We start from the raw sequence: 19,087 nt of genomic DNA on the forward strand, positions 1-19,087 counted from the left end.
CGTGAACAGCGGGGTGCCTTGATCAGCGGGGCGCCCAACTCTCCTAGGAACCAGCGGGGCGCCCAACTCTCCTAGGAACCCCCCCTCAAGCCTCCCCTTGTCAGCTCAGGTCACTTTGTCTATGGCGCGTGGCTGGAGCAGGCCTGGACCCGAGCGCTGGGTTGGGACCCAGACCCCGGCTGGAAGGAGAAGCTGGCCCCGGGGTTCCCTCCGTGCGCCCCGCTCGGGCTGGGTTGCTGCCAGGCATGGGGCTCCCCCAGATTGCAATGGAAGCTCAAGACCCGGCAAAGTCCGACCCTTTCCAAAGCGGGTCTCGTTTAATCCCCACGAACCGCCTTGGCACAAAGGCGCCGCCGCCCCCTCCCCAGCCCCCGGAGTCCATCCAGGAAAGTCCGTGGGGACGCGACCCGCGTGGGAACCGGCCTGGGCTCAGAAGGGCGCCCCTGGGTGCGTTGACCCCCCTCAAACCCGCGCTCTCCCCGGGGGGGGGGGTCAGTCATCTGGCTCCTTCTCTCTGCCCCCCGGGGGTTGGTTTTGCGCCTGTTCACAAACATCGATGCCAAACGCCCCCCCCCCCCATGGCTCCAAACCTGTTGCTCTGATCCCCCCCCATACACACACAGTCCGGGATTGTTAATTCCCGGGATGGGGGGCTGCCCTTAGGGTTCCGTAACGTCACTGGCCGCCCGGGCCAATGGGGAGGCGAGGGGCGGGGCGCGGAGGGAACCCCGGGGCCAGCTGGCTGCAGGAGGACTCGTCCCGCCTGGATGTGGCTGCGGGGAGGGGGCGGCGGGTGGTCTGCGCGGACGGACTGCCTGCAGCCCGGGCCGGGGCAGGCGAGGGGCAACGCACCGCAGCAGCGGCCGGGCACCAGCGGGGCTCTGCCCGGGCCCAGCGATGGCTCGCAGCGGCCGCCAGCCCGCGGGCTGCTAGCCCTGTCCCGGTCGGGTCGAACGCCCGGGCCATGATGACGATGAGCGCCCTGGCCGAGAGCCTGCTGGGGCCGGACCCCTCCAAATCCGCCTTCCTGGAGTTCGGGCACAGCCGCCCGCCCTCGCCCCAGCCGCCACCCTCCCCCAGCCTGGCGCCCCGCCGCTACCCCCTGCCCGGCTTGCACGCCCCCAGCCAGGAGGGGGGCCCCTTTGCCCCCTACGGACGGTCCGTGGCTTACCCGTACCCCAGCTCGGCGGGCGGCCCGCCCCTGCCTCACCATCTGCACTGCAGCCAGTACCTGCCCTACCAGGAGCACAGCGCCCCGGGGCACGAGGCCGGGCTAGAGGAGACAGGTAAGGGAGCGCCCCTTTCTCCCTGTTCCAGCCCGGTCTTTGGGGGTCCTGACTGCCGCTGGGTGCCCCCTAGCCCCGCTGTCCATCCCCGTGAGACCGGTCTCTCCGGAAACCGGCCCTGCACAGGAAAAGCCCCCTCCCCCCAGTCAAACAAACCGAGATCTGGCAAATCCCCCGGCCAGCACCGGAGCAGCCAGTCCCAGAGCCGCGAGGTCTGAGCCGAAGGGGTCCCTGCCTGACCCTGAGAGACGCCTCCCCTGCCGCTTGGCTTGTGCCGCTAGAACTTCGCTGTCTCTTTAACGGCGCCCTTTACGGCAAACCTGCTCTAGCTGCCTGCTGCTATTTGAAATTAAAGGGCCCCCTCTAGTTAAGGGACCTTCTAAAGGGGAACACAACAGTCATTTTGACCAAACCCAGATGTTACCCCCCCCCCCCCAAAAAAAAAAAGAATTACAAGCCCCATGGGAATCCCTAATAGGAAACTGTCTTATTTGGTTTCTTCCTTTATGAAAAACATCATCATTGTTTTCCCTTGGTACATTTGCAACGCAAACAAGAGCTTTTAGGGCAACGTCTGGGGCTTGTCCCCCGCCCGAATGCCGTGAAAAACGGGTTCTCTGCCGCAAAGAAACCGGGACTGGAATAGGCATCTCTCCTGAGATTCTGGCTTCAGAAGGGTTCTGCGTTGTGCTGTTTACTTTGGGACATGCTAACATTTTTTTAACAGAAATACGCGCTGGATAAAATATCCGAAGCCTTCTCCTAGCTGCGAGATTGGAAACACATGCAAGTTTTAACGGAAAACATCTCTTATTTGTTTCTGCGTTTTACTCTCCGTCGGCGCTGGAAACGACCTCTGAGCAATCCGAGCCAGCCCGTTTAGCAGGGAGGAAAAGTCAGGGCAGTTTTTCTGTGCCTCCCAGGGCTAAAAGCCTGGCCCTGTTGGTGTAAATGAGAGTCATTGGTTTTAATGGAGCCAGGACTTCACGGCAGAATTTTGCACACACCCAGAGGAACCCGCCACTTCCCCTGCTGTGTCTGTCCGCCCGATCTACAAAGGCCCAGAACTGAGGGCTGACACACAGCAAGACGAACGCTCTTGTTTGTTGGGTAACAATTAGACTGCACGCCACCCGGCTAAGGTCTTTCATCGCCTGGACGCAAGGGCGAGGCCTACCTCAGCCATAACAGAGACGTGGCGATGTTTCGTTGTAACGCACCGCTCGCCGGCTGTTCGGGGCGGGCATGTACAACCAGCAACTTCCAGCTCCTGGCTCTGTTATTTCACGCCAATGGCCTTTCATTGGCACCTGTCCGGATTCCGGGGCAAGAGCCAAAACGCGCTAATGGCGCAGCAAGCACATTAGGAAAAGTGCCATCAAGAAATCTTTCTGGGGTCGCGGCGCTTCTCAGCCCGAAGCGGGGAAGCTGGAGGAGCGCTCGCGGGGTGGTTTGAGGAGCTCGTCACAGGAGGGAAAATGCCCAAGTATTTAATTCGGGGCCAGAGGCTAGAACGGGGCGACCGAAGCTGCAAGGAGCGGCCCATGTGAGGGGGAAAGTGGCTTTTTGGAGCCTGACTTGTGGAAGGAAACCCGAAGATTCCGGAGCGACTCTGCGCGGATTATTCGGCTGGCGAGTCGCTTTCCCGAGTTTCCCGATCGCTGTAAGAAGTTCCGGAGCAAAGTGAGTCATTGGAGGGGTTAGGAAAGCAGGACCCCCGGCCCCCAGGAACGAGCTCTCTCGCGTCTTTCCAAAGGGCGCGGGTCGCAGCTCTAAGGGGACCGGTCCCGATCCCGGCTGCCCGCTGCAAAATTGTCTTCGGCGAAGTTGTCCGCAGCAGGGTAGGGTCCGAACTGCGCGCAACTTGGGGCTCTCGGCGGGCCCATGCTGCTCCCCTCGGCTGAAATCAGCGGCGTTACTCCGGATTCGCACCCACTGGACTGAGGGCAACATTTGGGCCAATGCGCGAGACTGAATCTTTTGCTTAGAGACACCTCCTCTCCCCTCACCCGTATCGCCAGCCCCCACGCCGCAGCGAGTGTCTGCGGAATGGAAACCCGAGGGGGGTAATTATTGACCGGCTTAATTATCAATCAGTAGTAGCGGTAGTTCTCCCGAGGTGGATGAACATTAAACTAATCTAAACCAATTACAGACTTGGCATCGCTTTGCAATGGAGGAGAACAGCAAATTAGATGACTCGATCGCCCGGGCATTTCTGGGAGCCGAATGGACGCGAACTTTGCACCCCGAAAGCTCCCCTCCGCCGCCGTGGAGCTGTGACCGGGGGTTGCTGGCGGGGTCAGGCCGCATGCGGAGGACAAAGGAAGCGCGACTTCCCCATCTGTTGTTATTTCTCACGCGCCTGACACCGCAAAGCCCAGACTCCGCGCTCTGCAAATTCTGTCTCCTCGGCTTCTGCGGCGCGTGGTTTCCCATTTGAGTCCCTCTGACGGGGGCTGCCGGCTTCCCGGAATATCCAGGAGATACTCAGAACGGGTCCTAGGCATGGGGGGGGGGGGGCGAGCCCTGGCAGTATCCCCCGTTAATTTCCCGAACTCCTAGTTTAACTGATTTATTAAACTGACTCCTCTTAAAACACTGAATCCAGTTTGAAAAGGTTAGTTTACATGGCGGGGAAACGAGTCCGGATTTTAAATTCCGATTCATTGGTCCAACGAGAGACAGAACACACATCGACTGGCTGAACGTTTTCGGATCTAAATCGTTGTAGCGCGAATCCGGATCCACCCTTTGCAGCCTGCAAGGAATCCAGGTGAATTCTCCGGCGTCTAGACCAATGTCATTTAGACCAGAATCCGGCCCTTTCCCAAAGGCCCGATTTTCAAGTCAGGCTCACGTTTGATTTCTACCCTGCAATCCACTTATTCCCTGATTACCGAACGAACCAGGCTGGTGAACCGAGCTCTCCAAGCCAGCCCGCGACAAAACGGTTTCAAAATTAAGTCAAGAGAACGGTAACAAAGGCGCTGGATAAAGGGGGAGCAATTGTGGGGCGGCCTAACAGGACTTCGCTCCTTAGCGCCGAGATTTTCTAGGCGGTCTTACGGCAGGGTTTGGGGTTTGCAATTAAATGATTCCTTAAGGGGTTTTTAAATTATACGTCCCACTTCTGCCTCCACGCGCCCTCGCACGCTACGTTTGCAATTGCCGAGCTCACAGAGATCTCGTCGATGGGGGGAATTGCCAGGCCAAGGAACGAGGCGGCAGCGGTTCGAAGCTGCTGGGGAGGTGGGTGGCTGTAGCCCGTTTCCTTCTAGCGAAGTTCTGTCCGGCTTTGATGTCACCTCCAGACTGTGAACACGGTGAGGGGCGCCGCTGCGAGCCTGGCGCTACGTTGCGCAGGCCCTAGTCCAGCGCGCAGCGCAGGGAAAAGAGCGAAGCGACTTGTGCAGGCGAGGCGCCAAAACCACCCGGCTGTAAAGCGCCCCGCCTGTGGAGAGACGGAACCGGGTCCCGAAAGGGGGCAGCGACCGGCGGGAGACGGGACCGAATCCCCAGGGAGTTTGGCTCGGGCCGGCCCGGGCTTTACAGTCACGCGCGGCCTGACAAGATTTTGCAGGCTCGGCACCAGTTCCGCGGCCTCAAACCCAACGGAGGAAGCGCAGCGCCGCTTGAAATATCCCCCCCCCGCCCGAAGGGGGAGGGGGAGAGGAAGTGACCCCCTGAAAATGAAAAGTCGCCACGTCCCAATCGGGGCGCGTGTCCTTTGTGCGGAAACAACGCGCATTGACTCTGCTAAGTAACGGGGTCTGGCGGGGGGGGCGATCCGGGCAGGAACACGCGACCTTCTGTTTCCCAGGGATGTTTGCTCCAGTGGGCCATGTATTGGATCACACATGTCTACACTAGGAAATATTTCGATGTAATAACCCCTGAAATAAACTATTTCGAAATCGCTAGTCAACACTACAGGGAGGCCCCCCAGCGAACACGGGAGGGCAGACGTGGAATTAAGATGCACAACTTCAGACACCTCAGGGTTACCGCTACACTACAGTGTTTTTGCACAAAAACCTGAGGAGGGTCACCCCTCAAATGAGCTCCAGCACTATGAAATGGGCAGTTAAAGGGCAGAACAGGGGTTTTTCCACCCGAGGTAAACTTCCTTTTCTGAGGCATCATTGCTTTTAGCGCTACAGCTACTGCACAAGAAGGCCAGTGTGGACTGTCCAGAAGGAAAAAGCACAGGTGTGAATGGCCACGAGAGCTTTCTTGTGCAATAGTGTCCAGCAGTGTGGACACTCTCTTGTGCAAAAGAGCCTCGCAAAAGCTGGGTGCTTTGATATGTGGACGTGGTCTTGCTTAAGAAGCCTTTGCGCCAAAAAACCAGCACTCCAGACGTCTTGCGCTAGAACACTGCAGTGAAGACCAGCCCGATTGTGTAGCTGAAGTCCAAATAGCTTAATTCGGCTTTTGGCGCTGTCTCCACAGCAGGAAGTCAAAGGAAGAGCTCTCTTCCTCAGACTCCGCCTACAAGGAGGGTTGCAGGAGTCAGAATAAGAAGTCCTCCAAGGGGATAGTATTTTGACATTATTTCAAAATAACTGCCTGCTGTGTAGACGACTAGGTTTTTTGGAATATGTTGCTGTGTAGAGCTGCCTTCCATGGGTGCCTCTACCCTGCACCCTTACATAGAAATAAGCCAGGCCATTTGCACTACACAAATTGCGTACCTTATTTTGATCTCATTTTGAAATACACTGCTGTTCCGAAACGCCCCTTAACCCTCATGGGACAAAGGTCACAGGAAGAGCTGGGATAGCGGCCTGTTATTTCAAACTCTATTTAGCAGTAATGGGTGCACTCAAAAGACGCTATTCAAAATAGCGCCGCAGGCGTAGCCTATGTGGATGTGCTCCCCCCAGAAAGCAGGGGGAGAGTTACTACAAATGACCGTGGGAAGCAGCTGTTTCGAAACAGGGGCAGTCGAGCGCCACACTGCCCCCTGTCGAAATAAGCGCTATTCCCTGTGGAAGGCAGGAGTTATCCTTTCAAAATAAAGGGCTTGGAAGTGTGGCCCTCTGCTTGTTATCTGGAGACCCAGGGCTAGCAGGGCTCTTACAGCTGTCGGGGGAGGTCCAGGGTCCTAGCTGTTGCTTTCTCTGTTTTCCTGCCCTGTCGATCCATTTTATTGAAAAATCCAAAGGGCTGTGAGAATTGAACGCTGTGTCGTTACGCTCCCCACCCCCCTCCCAGCCCACGGCCAGGCTGAGAAGGAAAAACAAGCCAGCAACTCCCAACACCCCCTCCCCGCCCCATGCCAGAGAGAGGAGCCGCTTTCCGTGCCTGAAAGTCACTTGGCAGCGCTTCCAGGGGACCCGATCCCTGGGCAAAGAGCCTCTGTCCAGGCGGAGCGTGTGAACGAACCTCTGCTTCTACACAGCCAAGCTGCCAGCTCCGGGGTGCTGCCCTGTGGATGGGGGGAGGCTGGATCGCTGGGTACCCCCTATTCCATGTCTCCCTGCTCACCTGGCCGCTCCAGACCGCCCCCTAGTGCTGGGGCCGCCAGTCTCCAGACTCCGGCTGCAGACGCCTAACCGAGCCCTTTGATCCCAGAGCAGGAGAAAGTCACCGTAATCGAGAATGGTGAGATCCGCATCAACGGCAAAGGGAAGAAAATGCGCAAGCCCCGCACCATCTACTCCAGTCTGCAGCTCCAGGCACTCAACCAGCGCTTCCAGCAAACCCAGTACCTGGCCCTCCCGGAAAGAGCGGAACTGGCGGCGCAGCTGGGGCTGACCCAGACACAGGTACAGCCTGGGCTAGGGTTGCCAGATGGTTTAACAAAAAATACCGAACACCTCCACCCCCCACCCCCCCCCAAAAAAAAGATGCTGGGAAAAATTCTGTTGAGGAAAAAAAGGGGGGAGACCAAAGTTATTAAGCAAAAGGTGCACCACTCCCTCCAGTTTGGGACCACACACTAACCGAAAATGCACCCACCCCTCCCTCTGAGCCAGGCCTCCCGCAGCGTCCCCCATCCCAATGCACTCACCCCTGCCTCACACCCAGTCCCCCCAGTGCCCCCATCCCAGTGCACTCACCCCTGCCTCACACCCAGTCCCCCCAGTGCCCCCCATCCCAATGCACTCACCCCTGCCTCACACCCAGTCCCCCCAGTGTCCCCCATCCCAATGCACTCACCCCTGCCTCACACCCAGTCCCCCCAGTGCCCCTCATCCCAATGCACTCACCCCTGCCTCACACCCAGTCCCCCAGTGCCCCCCATCCCAATGCACTCACCCCTGCCTCACACCCAGTCCCCCCAGTGCACCCCATCCCAATGCACTCACCCCTGCCTCACACCCAGTCCCCCCAGTGCCCCCCATCCCAATGCACTCACCCCTGCCTCACACCCAGTCCCCCCAGTGTCCCCCATCCCAATGCACTCACCCCTGCCTCACACCCAGTCCCCCCCAGTGCCCCCCATCCCAGTGCACTCACCCCTGCCTCACACCCAGTCCCCCCAGTGCACCCCATCCCAATGCACTCACCCCTGCCTCACACCCAGTCCCCCCCAGTGCCCCCCATCCCAGTGCACTCACCCCTGCCTCACACCCAGTCCCCCCAGTGCACCCCATCCCAATGCACTCACCCCTGCCTCACACCCAGTCCCCCCCAGTGTCCCCCATCCCAATGCACTCACCCCTGCCTCACACCCAGTCCCCCCAGTGCACCCCATCCCAATGCACTCACCCCTGCCTCACACCCAGTCTCCCCAGTGCCCCCATCCCAATGCACTCACCCCTGCCTCACACCCAGTCCCCCCAGTGCCCCCATCCCAATGCACTCACCCCTGCCTCACACCCAGTCTCCCTAGTGCCCCCCCATCCCAGTGCACTCCCTCTGCCCCCAGCCAGGCATCCCCCTTAGCCGCCAGGCACCGGAGGAATGGGATGGCCAGATAAGTTCATCTTACTTTTAAAGTGGCTGCTCCTGCTGCCGGCCAGGCTGCCTCAGCTCACAGCTTGTAGGGGACTGGTCACACCGGCTAGAGCCGCGCAGGCTCTGCTCCCAGCACAGCACAGCACCTCCCTAGCAAGTATCCCCTCCTGCCTCCCTTCGCTGTGAATCTGCTGCACTCCTCACTCCCCCACCCCCACCAGAGGAAAATTGTCCCCACCCGGCTTCCGGCCCAGAGAAACAGGAAATAGGGGACATTGCACATGTCTGGTATTTTCTGGTTTTTTTACCCGTGGAGCCGGAAAATACTGGACTGTCCGGGTGAAAACCGGACACCTGGCAACCCTAGCCGGGGCCAAGAGTCAGCTGCTGGGCATTAGACACAGGGCCAAGTTTTGCTCCATGCTGGAGTGAATCCGGACTGACTCCAAATTTGCAGACGTGTGACTGGAAACAGGACCCGGCCCTGTCTCCCTAGCGCATAACAATAGTACACGGAGCTGCGTTTGCTCTCATTAAGCCACATTCCGCTGTCAGTTACAGACATACAAATTCAGAGCTAATCCAGATTTAACCCAGTGTAAAGCAGAATGCGGCTCCATCTCCCTGGACGTGCACTCTGTTCCCTTGACTTTCATTGGGCCACACCCTGCCTCTGCGCCATCTCTGTAAATGAATGTTATTTCCGATTCCTACGTGTTTAGAACAGAATCCAGCCTTTCCGTCTCTCGGACTCTCTAGTAGCTACAGAAACAGAAACTTCCATCACCCACAGCTGTTCCTGCAATGACTGGGCCAACTCAGCTCCCCTTTGTCTACTCTGCTGCGCTATTTCGGGGCATTCTTTTGAAATAACAAACCCTTGATTTCGAAATAAGGGGAGTCATTTTGAAATCGCTCCCTAGTGTAGACATGCCCAATGCAGGGCTCGGCATCGCCCCTTATTCCGGATTTCCAGCCCAATCTGGCCCAAGGGAAGCTGCGTGTATTCTTGGTTCTGCAGCTACTGCTCGGAAGTAGAACAGTTCGAACCCGACCCGTGCACACGCCGCAGTGATCTGGGTCCAGGGTGAGTCACCCCTGCCACCAGGGGGGCGCAGCTACCTCGCTTTCCCAGCCCTAGGGCACATTCACACGGAGACACTAGGGCAGGGGGCAAAGCAGATTCGATCCGATCCAGCTCGGACGCAAAGCTCAATTCGGATGGATGGAGCTCAGCCCCACCCCCACAGTTCCCTGGGCTGAGTTGGGGTCTGCCCCCTCTCTCACGTGGGTGATGATTGGTCCCTCATTCCAGACCCCCCCCTTTTCTGCCGCATGTGGTTCCCATTCGCCCTCTCTCTGTCTTCCCCGCATTCCCTTTCCCTGCGCAGGGAGCCGAGCCGAGGGGAAGTTTGCCTGCTGGGAATTGACAAACTCTTCGGCAGGGTGGGCGGAAGAGGGGGGAGGGCAGATGCTGCTCGGTCCCCCGGGAAACTGAGCTCGCCTGGATTCGTTTCGATTTCAATCCGGGATCAATTGGGGACGCCGCGCTAGGGAAGCCCCAAGTATTCCCGGCCCCCGTCAACAAACCCAGAAAACCCAGCACCAACAGCGAGGGCTAACGAGAAATTGGAGCGGCTCTTGGCCGTGTGAATTCGGAGTCACTCCTCTGCGGTGGGAGTCACTCCGGATTCACAGGGGTGCAAACTGAGAACGGAATCGCAAGACAGTGGGGACGAAGATCCGGAGAAACGTGCAAACGCGGGCTCGGGGGAAGCAGCGGGATGATTAAATACGGGAATTTGTTTTGCCCCCATGTCGGGGCTAGACTCCAAGCCGGTGTAAACGGGCGTCGAGCCACGGCGGGATCGGAATGCAGGGGAGCGAGCGGCAGCGCCTCGCGGGGGCAGAGCCAGCTGGGGAATCGCTTTGAAGAGCTAGAGCCAGACAGGCGGGCGCGAGGGATCGCTCCGCAGCTACAGCCCACGGGGGGTTAATAATCCTGCTAGCAGCCGAGGCGAGTGCGAACCTGCAGCGCAGCGCCCCGGGAGGAGAGGCAGTCAGCTGAGGCGTTACGCAACCCCCCTCCCCGTAGCCAGAAGGGAGGCCCCCCCCCGGCCTTGTCTACCCTCCCCGGCTCTGCCAGGGGGGCGACCCTCCCCGCCAGCGCAGAAACCCGGGGGTGGAGGAATCTTGCAATTACCCCCCACCCCATCCTGCGCCTGTTGAAGGCGGGAGCCAGGGCCGCTCTCCGCGGCTCGCTTTTGGAGCCCCAGTGAGACACGGGGCAGGTAGCGCTTTGCACGGGGCCCGATCCGTCCCGTCGGGGCTACCCCCTCCCCCCCGCTCCCGGGTTTCAAGACCAGCCCGGAAAAGTTGGGGGCGTTTTCCCTGCAATGTCTCATTATTCGCTGCCGTGTTTGGGGGGTGACAAGCGGGAGCGATTCGGGCCGGGACTCCTCCTACCCCAGCCCCCTCTTATGCAACGTCCCTCCCCCGCCATACCCTACAGCCCCCCCCCCCCCCCCCGCGACACACGCCCTCTGTGGATCGGTGACTCTTTCCTCTCCTTGTTGCAGGTCAAGATCTGGTTCCAGAACAAACGCTCCAAGTACAAGAAGATCATGAAGCAGGGCCCCAGCGTTCAGGAAGGGGAACCCCTCCACAGCTCCTCCTCCTTGTCCCCCTGCTCACCCAGCCTGCCCCCGCTCTGGGACGTGTCCATGGCGGGCAAAGTAGCCCCGCTCCCTCCCAACAGCTACATCAACAGTTTTGGACCTTGGTATCAACCACACCATCAAGACGCCATGCCAAGGCCGCATCCGATGTGACAGCGGGCTCTGCCTTAATTCCTCCTCACTCACCCACCCACCCCCGCAGAAAAAGACACGCAAGCCCTCAGCTCCTTGGGGAATGTATGAAAGCATCATGCCTCCGGGAGTTCCGCCGGTCGCACGGGAAAAGTCTCCGGGTCCTCAGCGGACAAGGTGGAAGGCCGAGAAAGGAACTCCTGTGAGGAACTGAGGCAGACGCTCGCCCAGAGCAGAGGAGGGCAAAGGCACTGATGTTATCCCGGCCAGGGAGGAAGAAAGGCTGGCGTTCCCCTCCTCTGCAGGGGTAAAGGCGGGGAGGTGAGTCTCCGTGGGCGCTGAGTAGTGACAAGTCCAAGGAACTAGAAGCGTTTGCATCATCTGAAGAGCCCCCTCCCCCCGGACTTTAGCAACTTTACCCTCCCCCCTTTTTCCTGTAAGTCATTTTCGTACACACCGACAAATGTCTAGCTGGAAAACGACCCGTGTGTCTATAAGTAGCTGTTGGCCCCCCGCCTACCGCAGCCCTCTGCTCCCCTGGGTGTCCTGCCGCGCGTAGGTGCCCGGTGCTCCAAGGCCGGGATGCTGTTTACAGACTGATTCAAAAGCGTCTTAGGAATGTCCCCTCCCCCGGCCCTTCACAAAGCATTATTTCTGTCTGGTTGCAAGGCAGGAAGCGAACTCCAGCGCGCCCGGTTTTAGCCACCCGACGCTGGCGGGTTCGTTCCGCAAGGATGTCTGATTCTGTTTAACTCCCGTCCGCCGCTCTCGAACCCCCCCCCCCCCCCCGCGAAGCCATCTGGTCCCCCCCCCCCCCGTTTGCAACCACTTATTTATAAACAACATTTGGTTACGACGTTGTTTCGCTTTATAAATAGGCTGCGCAACTGCCGAGGAAAGGCCTTTCCTGCCCAAAACAGACATTTCCAACGCGATTTGCGGACGCTGATCTAAGGAGGGAAAACTTGGATGTGACCTCCGGCAAGGGATGCTTCCCTCTTGTCACTGGGGTCGGGGGAGGAGAATTGTTTTCTTAACAACAACTGTGTACAAAAGACATTGGCAAACCTCTGTGTTGTCCTAGTGGCCCAGGACAAAGAGATCCGTGAGTCGAAACCGTGCTGCGGAGCAGTTTTTGTTCCTGGAAACCTTTGCGCGGGTGCTTAACTTTACTCCCGGCGGCGAAAATTAAGCGCGATAGTAAAGCGCATCCGCATTTGCAGGACTGGACCGAGGTCTCCGAGGCTGCTTACCCCACTAGCGACCCCCCCTCGTGGACTGCGCCCTTGTGTCTCTCGGGGCCGGCCCAACGCGCCTGGGCCCAGGTTCGAATTTCAGCGGCGACCAATGCGGCGCGCTTCGAGCTTAGGGGAGTGTGGTTTGTTATTTAGCTCTGCGGCTGCATCGGAGGCCCGCACGGCCTAGAAAACCCTTGCCCGCGGACAAGCCCCGGTGAGCAGCGAATTTCCGTCGGGAGCGGCAGGGATTTTTTTTTTTTTAACATTTAATCCGTTCTTAAGAAAACCGGATCCCTGCCGCCCACACAGAGCCGTTTAAAACCCCCGCTCCCGCTCCGGGTCCCTCGCCTCCTGCTGGCTTCGGAAGGGGCCCACGGGAGCAGGGCCCTGCCCCTGGCGCGGACTTGCCTCCGGGAGGGGAAAGGCTGCCCCGGCCTAAAGTGAGGCGCGGGGCGTCGGAGCTCCGGGCTTCCACGACTGGAGTCTTTAAGGGCTGGTTTGCAGACGGGCTGCCCCCTGGAAGAGCGGGCCTGTCCGCCAGCGAGTCGTGGCAAACGAGCCTCGCGTCGATTCTTACAGGGCCGCCCAGCCGGCTCTAGGAGCCGGATCCCGCCGCGTGCTCGGGCGGATCCAGGGTCTGCTCCGAGTTAAAAGGAGGGATAAATCCGGAGTAACCCCACTGGAGTGGCTCCGGATTTATCGCGGGCGGCGCTCGGCGCAGCAGCGGACCCCGAGCGGGCGCAGGATCGACCCCTCAGTGCAAGGCGGGGCGGGGATGCCCAGGGAAGGGGGCAGGTGGATTTCTAAAACGTTGGTTTGTATCCCAGGTCGCGGCCCGACACAAGCGCCTCTGGAGCCGCGTTGAAAGCCCCTCCCCCGATCCCGACTGCGCTACCCCGGGCTGGTTTTCGCACCTTCCTGCTGGGGGGGGGGGCACTTCCCTTGGGGTGGGGCGGAAACTGACGGTGCGACCCCGCTTCCAGCTGGAGGGGTCTCCGAGCAGGGCTCACATTGGAGGAGGGGCTTCAATTTGCCAGATGTCTGGCGGGTGGGGTGGGGCTGACCTAGGTCTCTGCTCCCTTTGCAGTTCAGGGGTCGGTGTAAACCCTCCAAACCATCGCGGGTGTGGAATTAGCGCCCATTCATTCTCGCCCTGGCCATTAGCCCCCCCCCCCCCGTTATACCCTCCAGGAATAAAAAGAACCTTTCTCCTCCCGGCTCGGTTCAGATTTCTCTTTCATGCCTCGCAATTACCGAGCTGGGTCGCAAGAACAGGAGCCCCCGGTCCTCACATTCGGTTGGACATTAGCCCGCAAAGACAAAGACGCACCGACAAGGACACACGAGCTATTCCCAAGGCGCAGGGGGGGGGGGGGGGGAGGTGAGAGGGAGCCTGAGGACGCACCGAACAATTCGTTCCTTTCACACGCTGGGGCAGAATTTCCTGGTTTTAAAAGAACCCAGAACCTCACTGGCTGTGGGGCGCGGCAGGCAGACAGGCAGGCAGGCAGGCAGGCAGACAGACAGACGGACGGACAGGCGCTACCGCCTACCCGCCTTTCCCGGTGTTGGGAGAACTTGTGAGATGAAAGGGGAACGTTGGACACCATACACCGGTGGTGCGGTGTTCTCAGGGGTTTGCACCTTGCTGGATCATTTAAACAGGTGGGGACCAGAGGCGAAGCCGGATTCGGGCCTCCCGGCGCACACCTCCGCTCAAAACGGGGAGGGTTGCCTTTTATCCAGGCTGCGCTGCCGGGATCACCACTAATCGCTCCTAGCAGGAGCCGGAGAGGGACCTGGCCCTGCGCACACGCAGATCTTCCTTCCTTTGTGACTGGGTCTACACAGCAGGGCTTAGCTGGAAATCAGCCATGCGTAGCTCATTTCGAAATAGCTTTTCTAGTTTTGGTGCTGTCTACTCAGCGTTTATTTTGAAATTGAGCGCTCTTCCTCCGACTTCCCTTACTCATACAAAGAGGGTTACAGGAGTCAAGAGTCAGAAGTCCTCCAGCTTGACAGTATGTTGAAATAACTGTGTCTCTGCAGATAAAATAATATTACTGTGTAGACACAGCCTCGTGGATCTGTTCCATTGAGTCTGCGCCCTGCAAAAACGGCCTGTCCCTCCCCATCCCCCATTCTGGGTGCCTCTATACTGCAATGCTATTTTGGGATACCAGAGTATCCCGAAATAGCTACCCCACGTCTTCACAGCAAGATCGATATTCCGGCTCACTGTTCTCACATCCCCTAAGCCTCCTTCTCCCAGGAGTAAGGGACGTTTTGGAATAGCGCTTTGTTTCAACACTTGGTGCGGTGATGAAATAGGCTTAGCTCACATCGCCTCTCTTATTTCGAGTTAAGGCGCAGTGTAGATGCACCCTCTGACTTCTACTTACGAGCATCCCTCTTGGACTGGCCTCAACCTAAGCTACAGAATTGGAGCTGGGCAAGTTGCACCGCGTATTTTGAAATCTGGCACCTTTCACACTGCTCTGAGTTTGAAGTAAAGGGCTGTCCCAGCGTCTCCCTTCATCCTCCTGCGATGAGGTAGAATAAGCAGCCCGGTATTTCCAATGTATTTCAAAACAATGCGCGTGATCCAAATAGGGCCGCTGTGTAGAGCAGGGATGCCGGGACCAGGCCGGGCGATTTCCCGGGGAGTTCCGCTGCAGCGACTCTGGGGCGCCCATACAGCGGTGCTGGAGGGAACCTCGTTCAGGGGGATTCTTGGCTCCGGGTTATAACCAGAGAGGGGGAGGGGCGGGGAAGAATCTGACTCTCCAAACCCTCGACAAAAGTTAAACGCGCCGATGGTTACAGCCCCCCCACCCCCAGCTACGAACCCAGCGGCTGATTTATTGCTTCATTAGCGGGGGGAGCCGCCCAGGGATCCTGGGAGCCTCCCGCGCGCGGTTTGGCCCCGAGTTGACAGCAATGGCTCGTGCAAAATGCGAGGGGGAGGAGACGCATTAATTGGTCGTGAGGCTCAGTAGTTAGAGCAGGATTTAGAGGCTGAGCGGGGATCACCGGTTCCTCTACCGCGGAAAAACAGGCTGCGCTCGGGGTCCCTAAGGCCTGGCGGCGGGGAGAGGCTCCAGGCGGGCTCCAGGCGGTTTGCAAAGGGGGACACACCGGCTGGCCGGTGAGTGGCGGGGCACGTGCTCCATCCCCAGCCCCCGAGCCAGAGGGAAACGCCCAACACCGGCGCCTTAGCCGCCAGTCTCCGCCCCGCCCAGCCCGGCGGCCTGGGCCCGGCCTCCCCTCTCCTGCCCGCGCACCCCCCTGTGCTCCCCGAGCGCCGCTCGAAGGGCTCCGGAGCCGAGAGCAGCGGGCCGCCGTGGTGGGTGAAAGCCGCGACCCCCCCCTCCACAGCTGCACAAACAAACTGCGCGGCCGCTTCCAGACACCGGAGCGTCCGGGTCCTCGCCGCAGCGATTGCAGCCGGCGCTGCCGAGCGAGGCTTCCCCGCCCCCCCAATTGGGGAATTGCCAGCAAGCTGCAGCCGCGGGAAACGTCTCGGTCAATGGGGGAAGGAAAACGGGGTGGGGTTAGACACGGGGGGGGGGGTTCAACGCGGGGCAGGTGCCTCCCCTGGGGAATTTGCATTTCGAGGCGCGTTGCCCGTTGGGTAAATGACTTGCAGGTGGGAAGATGGGGGCGGGGGCCTCAGAGCAAATGGAAATCAGGTGACCGGGAAACACAAAATACGAAACCGGAGGCGGGAAAGTGCAAAGGGCAGCGGGTCCCCCCCCCCAGTGCGCTCGGCGGCCGTTGGGAGCAAACCCGGGGGAGCTGAACGCTTCGAAGCGATGACTCCTGGCGGCGCGTGTCCGGATCGGGGCCCTTTGCCATCGCTGCGAATGGCTCCTCCGCTTCTTCTTCCGAGGGCCCGATCCTCGGACTTAGCAGCGAGGCGCTAACGCGGGACTCTGCGGGCACGGCCTCGCCAGGGGACCCGCAAACCGTTTTGTGCTGCGGGTCTACACCGGCTTCCTTAAACCGGCTCTTTTCCGTGTGGCTCAACTACGACAGCGGCGCGGCTCGAGCCTCCGGCCTTCCTGGAGCTCGCCCTGCGGCTGTCGGTGCTAGGCGCGCGGAACACCCCCAACTGCCGCCTTGGAAAGCGCTACTGGGCGGGGGCGGTAAAATCCCCTTCTCCGCCAGGGCAGGCCCGCCCTGTGACTGAGCCCAGGGAGCCGGCCTTGGCTCGCTCCCTTTCGTGGAAAGTGGGGAGGGGAGGCGCGATCCACAGAAACATGGGGGGGGGGGGGAGTGAGAAGCAGCCCAGCCCCTCCCAACGCGGCCGGGGAGCCCGGGGCCTTAGGTTCCGCACCCCAATTTAAGAGAAGCCAGTGGCACCCACTTCGCCTGCCCCCTGGGGACTCCCGACGCCTTTCCGGAGACCCGGGCGGTTCGAAACCCAACCCGCGACAATAACCCCCGTAGGAACAGATCAAACCCGGGTCTCCAGCCCCTGAACTGGGCGGCTCGTACCGGGTGGGGCTTTGCAGAGATTGAAAAGCGCGACGCGGAAGGAGGCGAAAGGAAGCGCCTGGCTTGGGGGGCAGGGGGCGTCTCTCTTCTGCCCGGGGGGTAACGGCCGAGGGCGCGGATCTTGCTCCGCTCAGCTCCAGCGGCGCTGGGAGAACGCGAGCGAGCGAAGGAAACGAAACAATCCCTGCTCGATCTAGCGCCGTGTTTATGTAGGGTCGCAACCCACGGCGGCGCGCCTGCCGGGAGGCGGCCCGCGTTCACACGCGGCTTGGGAAATCGGCGCGCAGACGCTCAAGTCCCGCCCGCCCCCTCTAGGCCCCCTCTCCCGGCAGGGTAATTCCGGGGCGGGGGCTCGGTCGCCCTCGCATTAGGCCAGGCGGGGGGGGGGGGCACTTTAAAATGGCGGGAGCTGTTCCGAGCGGGGGGTTTCTGTGCTAAGGAACCAGCCCCCCCCCGGCGCGCCCCCGGGCTGTGCCTTCGGAGACGCCGGTTTGCGAGGGAGCGGCCGGGCACAGAGGGGGCCGGGCGGTGTCTGGAAACGCCCCTTCCCCGCATTTAGTGTCTTGCTTGTTCCCGGCGCAATAACAGCCCGAGGGACCCCTGGAGCCGGCGGAGCTCGCCGGGCTGAAACTCCAGGGCCGGGGCCGGTGGGAAAACCAAACTGCCCGCCCAGCGAGCCAGGAGCTTGCGACGTCGCAGGGCCGGGGAGCGCGGGGAACTCGCCAGGCAGCGTCGGGGAGTCTCCCCCATCTCGCGCTGCCGGTTCCCCTGGGAAAGGCCCGGCCCTTTGCGCTGACCCCGCGGGACTCTCGCTGGCCAGAATAAAACGCAATAAAAGACCCACGTGTGTTTGCATGTGGGAAAGACGCGCGTCGGCTTCCTCCGCCTGCCTGTAGGGCCGAGAGCCGCTCCCTGCCCTAGGGTGAATTCCCCCCCCCCCCCCCCCGTTATTTGCTGATTAGTTTTCCGATGGGCTTACAACGGGCAGGGAGAAATTCTCAGTTAATTAATTTGATCCTCTTCCCCGCCCCCCTTGCTCAATGAAAATTAATTTGCTCTCTGCCGGCGGGGGGGGGGGGGGGGGGATTGTTTATTGGGCCCCCATCCCGAGATCATTCTTCATCAATGATGTAGATATTGGGATAGAGAGTACGCTTATTAAGTTTGCAGATGACACCAAACTGGGTGGGGTTGCGACTTCTTTGGAGGATAGGGGCATAATTCAAAATGACCTTAGCAAGTTAGAGAAATGGTCAGAGGTAAACAGGATGAGGTTTAATAAAGAGAAATGCAAAGTGCTCCACTTAGGAAGGAACAATCAGTTCCATACATACAAGATGGGAAGCGACTGTCTAGGAAGGAGCACGGCGGAAAGGGATCTAGGGGTCATAGTGGACCACAAGTTGAATATGAGTCAGCAGTGTGATGCTGTTGCAAAAAAAGCAAATATGATTCTAGGTTGTATCAACAGGTGTGTTGTAAGCAAAACTCGTGAAGTCATTCTGCCGCTCTACTCTGCACTAGTTAGGCCTCAGCTGGAGTACTGTGTCCAGTTCTGGGCGCCACATTTCAAGAAAGATGTGGAGAAATTGGAAAGGGTACAGAGAAGAGCGACAAGAATGATTAAAGGTCTAGAGAACATGACCTATGAAGCCAGGCTTCATGAACTGGGCTTGTTTAGTTTGGAAAAAAGAAGATTAAGGGGGGACATGATAGCGGTTTTCAAATATCTAAAAGGGTGTCACAAGGAGGAAGGAGAAAATTTGTTCCTCTTGGTTTCTGAGGACAGGACAAGGAGTAATGGGCTTAAAGTGCAGCAGGGGAGGTTTAGATTGGACATTAGGAAAAAATTCCTAACTGTCAGGGTGGTCAAATATTGGAATAAATTGCCAAGGGAGGTGGTGGAATCTCCCTCTCTGGAGGTATTTAAGAACAGGTTAGATAGACATCTGTCAGGGATGGTGTAGACGGAGCTTGGTCCTGCCTTGAGGGTGGGGGGCTGGACTCGACCTCTCGAGGTCCCTTCCAGTCCTATTATTCTATGATTCTATGATCAATGGGCAGGGAATCCCCAGGTTTCTCTTTAATGTGGCCATTGAAAATCCAGCTTCCCGAGCGCGCTCGGGTTTTACTGTCAGGAGGAAAAGCGAAACCCCGCCTGTCCCTGCTTTTGAGTGTCCCCCCCGCAAGATCTTTACCTGTCCCTGCTTTTGAGTGTCCCCCCCGCAAGATCTTTACCTGTCCCTGCTTTTGAGTGTCCCCCCCCCCCGCAAGATCTGTACCCCGATCCCAGGGCCTGGTGACCAGTCTGCATCTGAGATGTCAGAAAACCAGTCTCCAGATT

General features: G+C 59.3%; 1 protein-coding gene across 1 annotated transcript; it reads left to right on the forward strand.

Moving 5' to 3' along the window:
- The first annotated feature begins 739 nt into the window (after positions 1-739).
- On the forward strand, positions 740-12,121 carry DLX4 (distal-less homeobox 4). Its single transcript, XM_075911305.1, has 3 exons — positions 740-1,286; positions 6,867-7,060; positions 10,775-12,121. Exons 1-3 carry the CDS (start codon positions 965-967, stop codon positions 11,024-11,026), a joined length of 768 nt encoding a protein of 255 aa, XP_075767420.1. The 5' UTR covers positions 740-964; the 3' UTR covers positions 11,027-12,121.
- Positions 12,122-19,087: the final 6,966 nt, after the last annotated feature.

The sequence above is a fragment of the Pelodiscus sinensis genome, chromosome 29 (genome assembly GCF_049634645.1).
Source record: "Pelodiscus sinensis isolate JC-2024 chromosome 29, ASM4963464v1, whole genome shotgun sequence".
In the NCBI taxonomy this organism is placed as follows: Eukaryota; Metazoa; Chordata; order Testudines; family Trionychidae; genus Pelodiscus; species Pelodiscus sinensis.

Bases quoted from the DNA above. Each gene is read 5' to 3' on its own strand.
- DLX4 (XM_075911305.1), top strand. From the start codon at position 965: ATGATGACGATGAGCGCCCTGGCCGAGAGCCTGCTGGGGCCGGACCCC. The intron at 1,287-6,866 runs GTAAGGGAGCGC...CTTTGATCCCAG, and splicing joins GGCCGGGCTAGAGGAGACAG to AGCAGGAGAAAGTCACCGTA. The intron at 7,061-10,774 runs GTACAGCCTGGG...TCCTTGTTGCAG, and splicing joins TGGGGCTGACCCAGACACAG to GTCAAGATCTGGTTCCAGAA.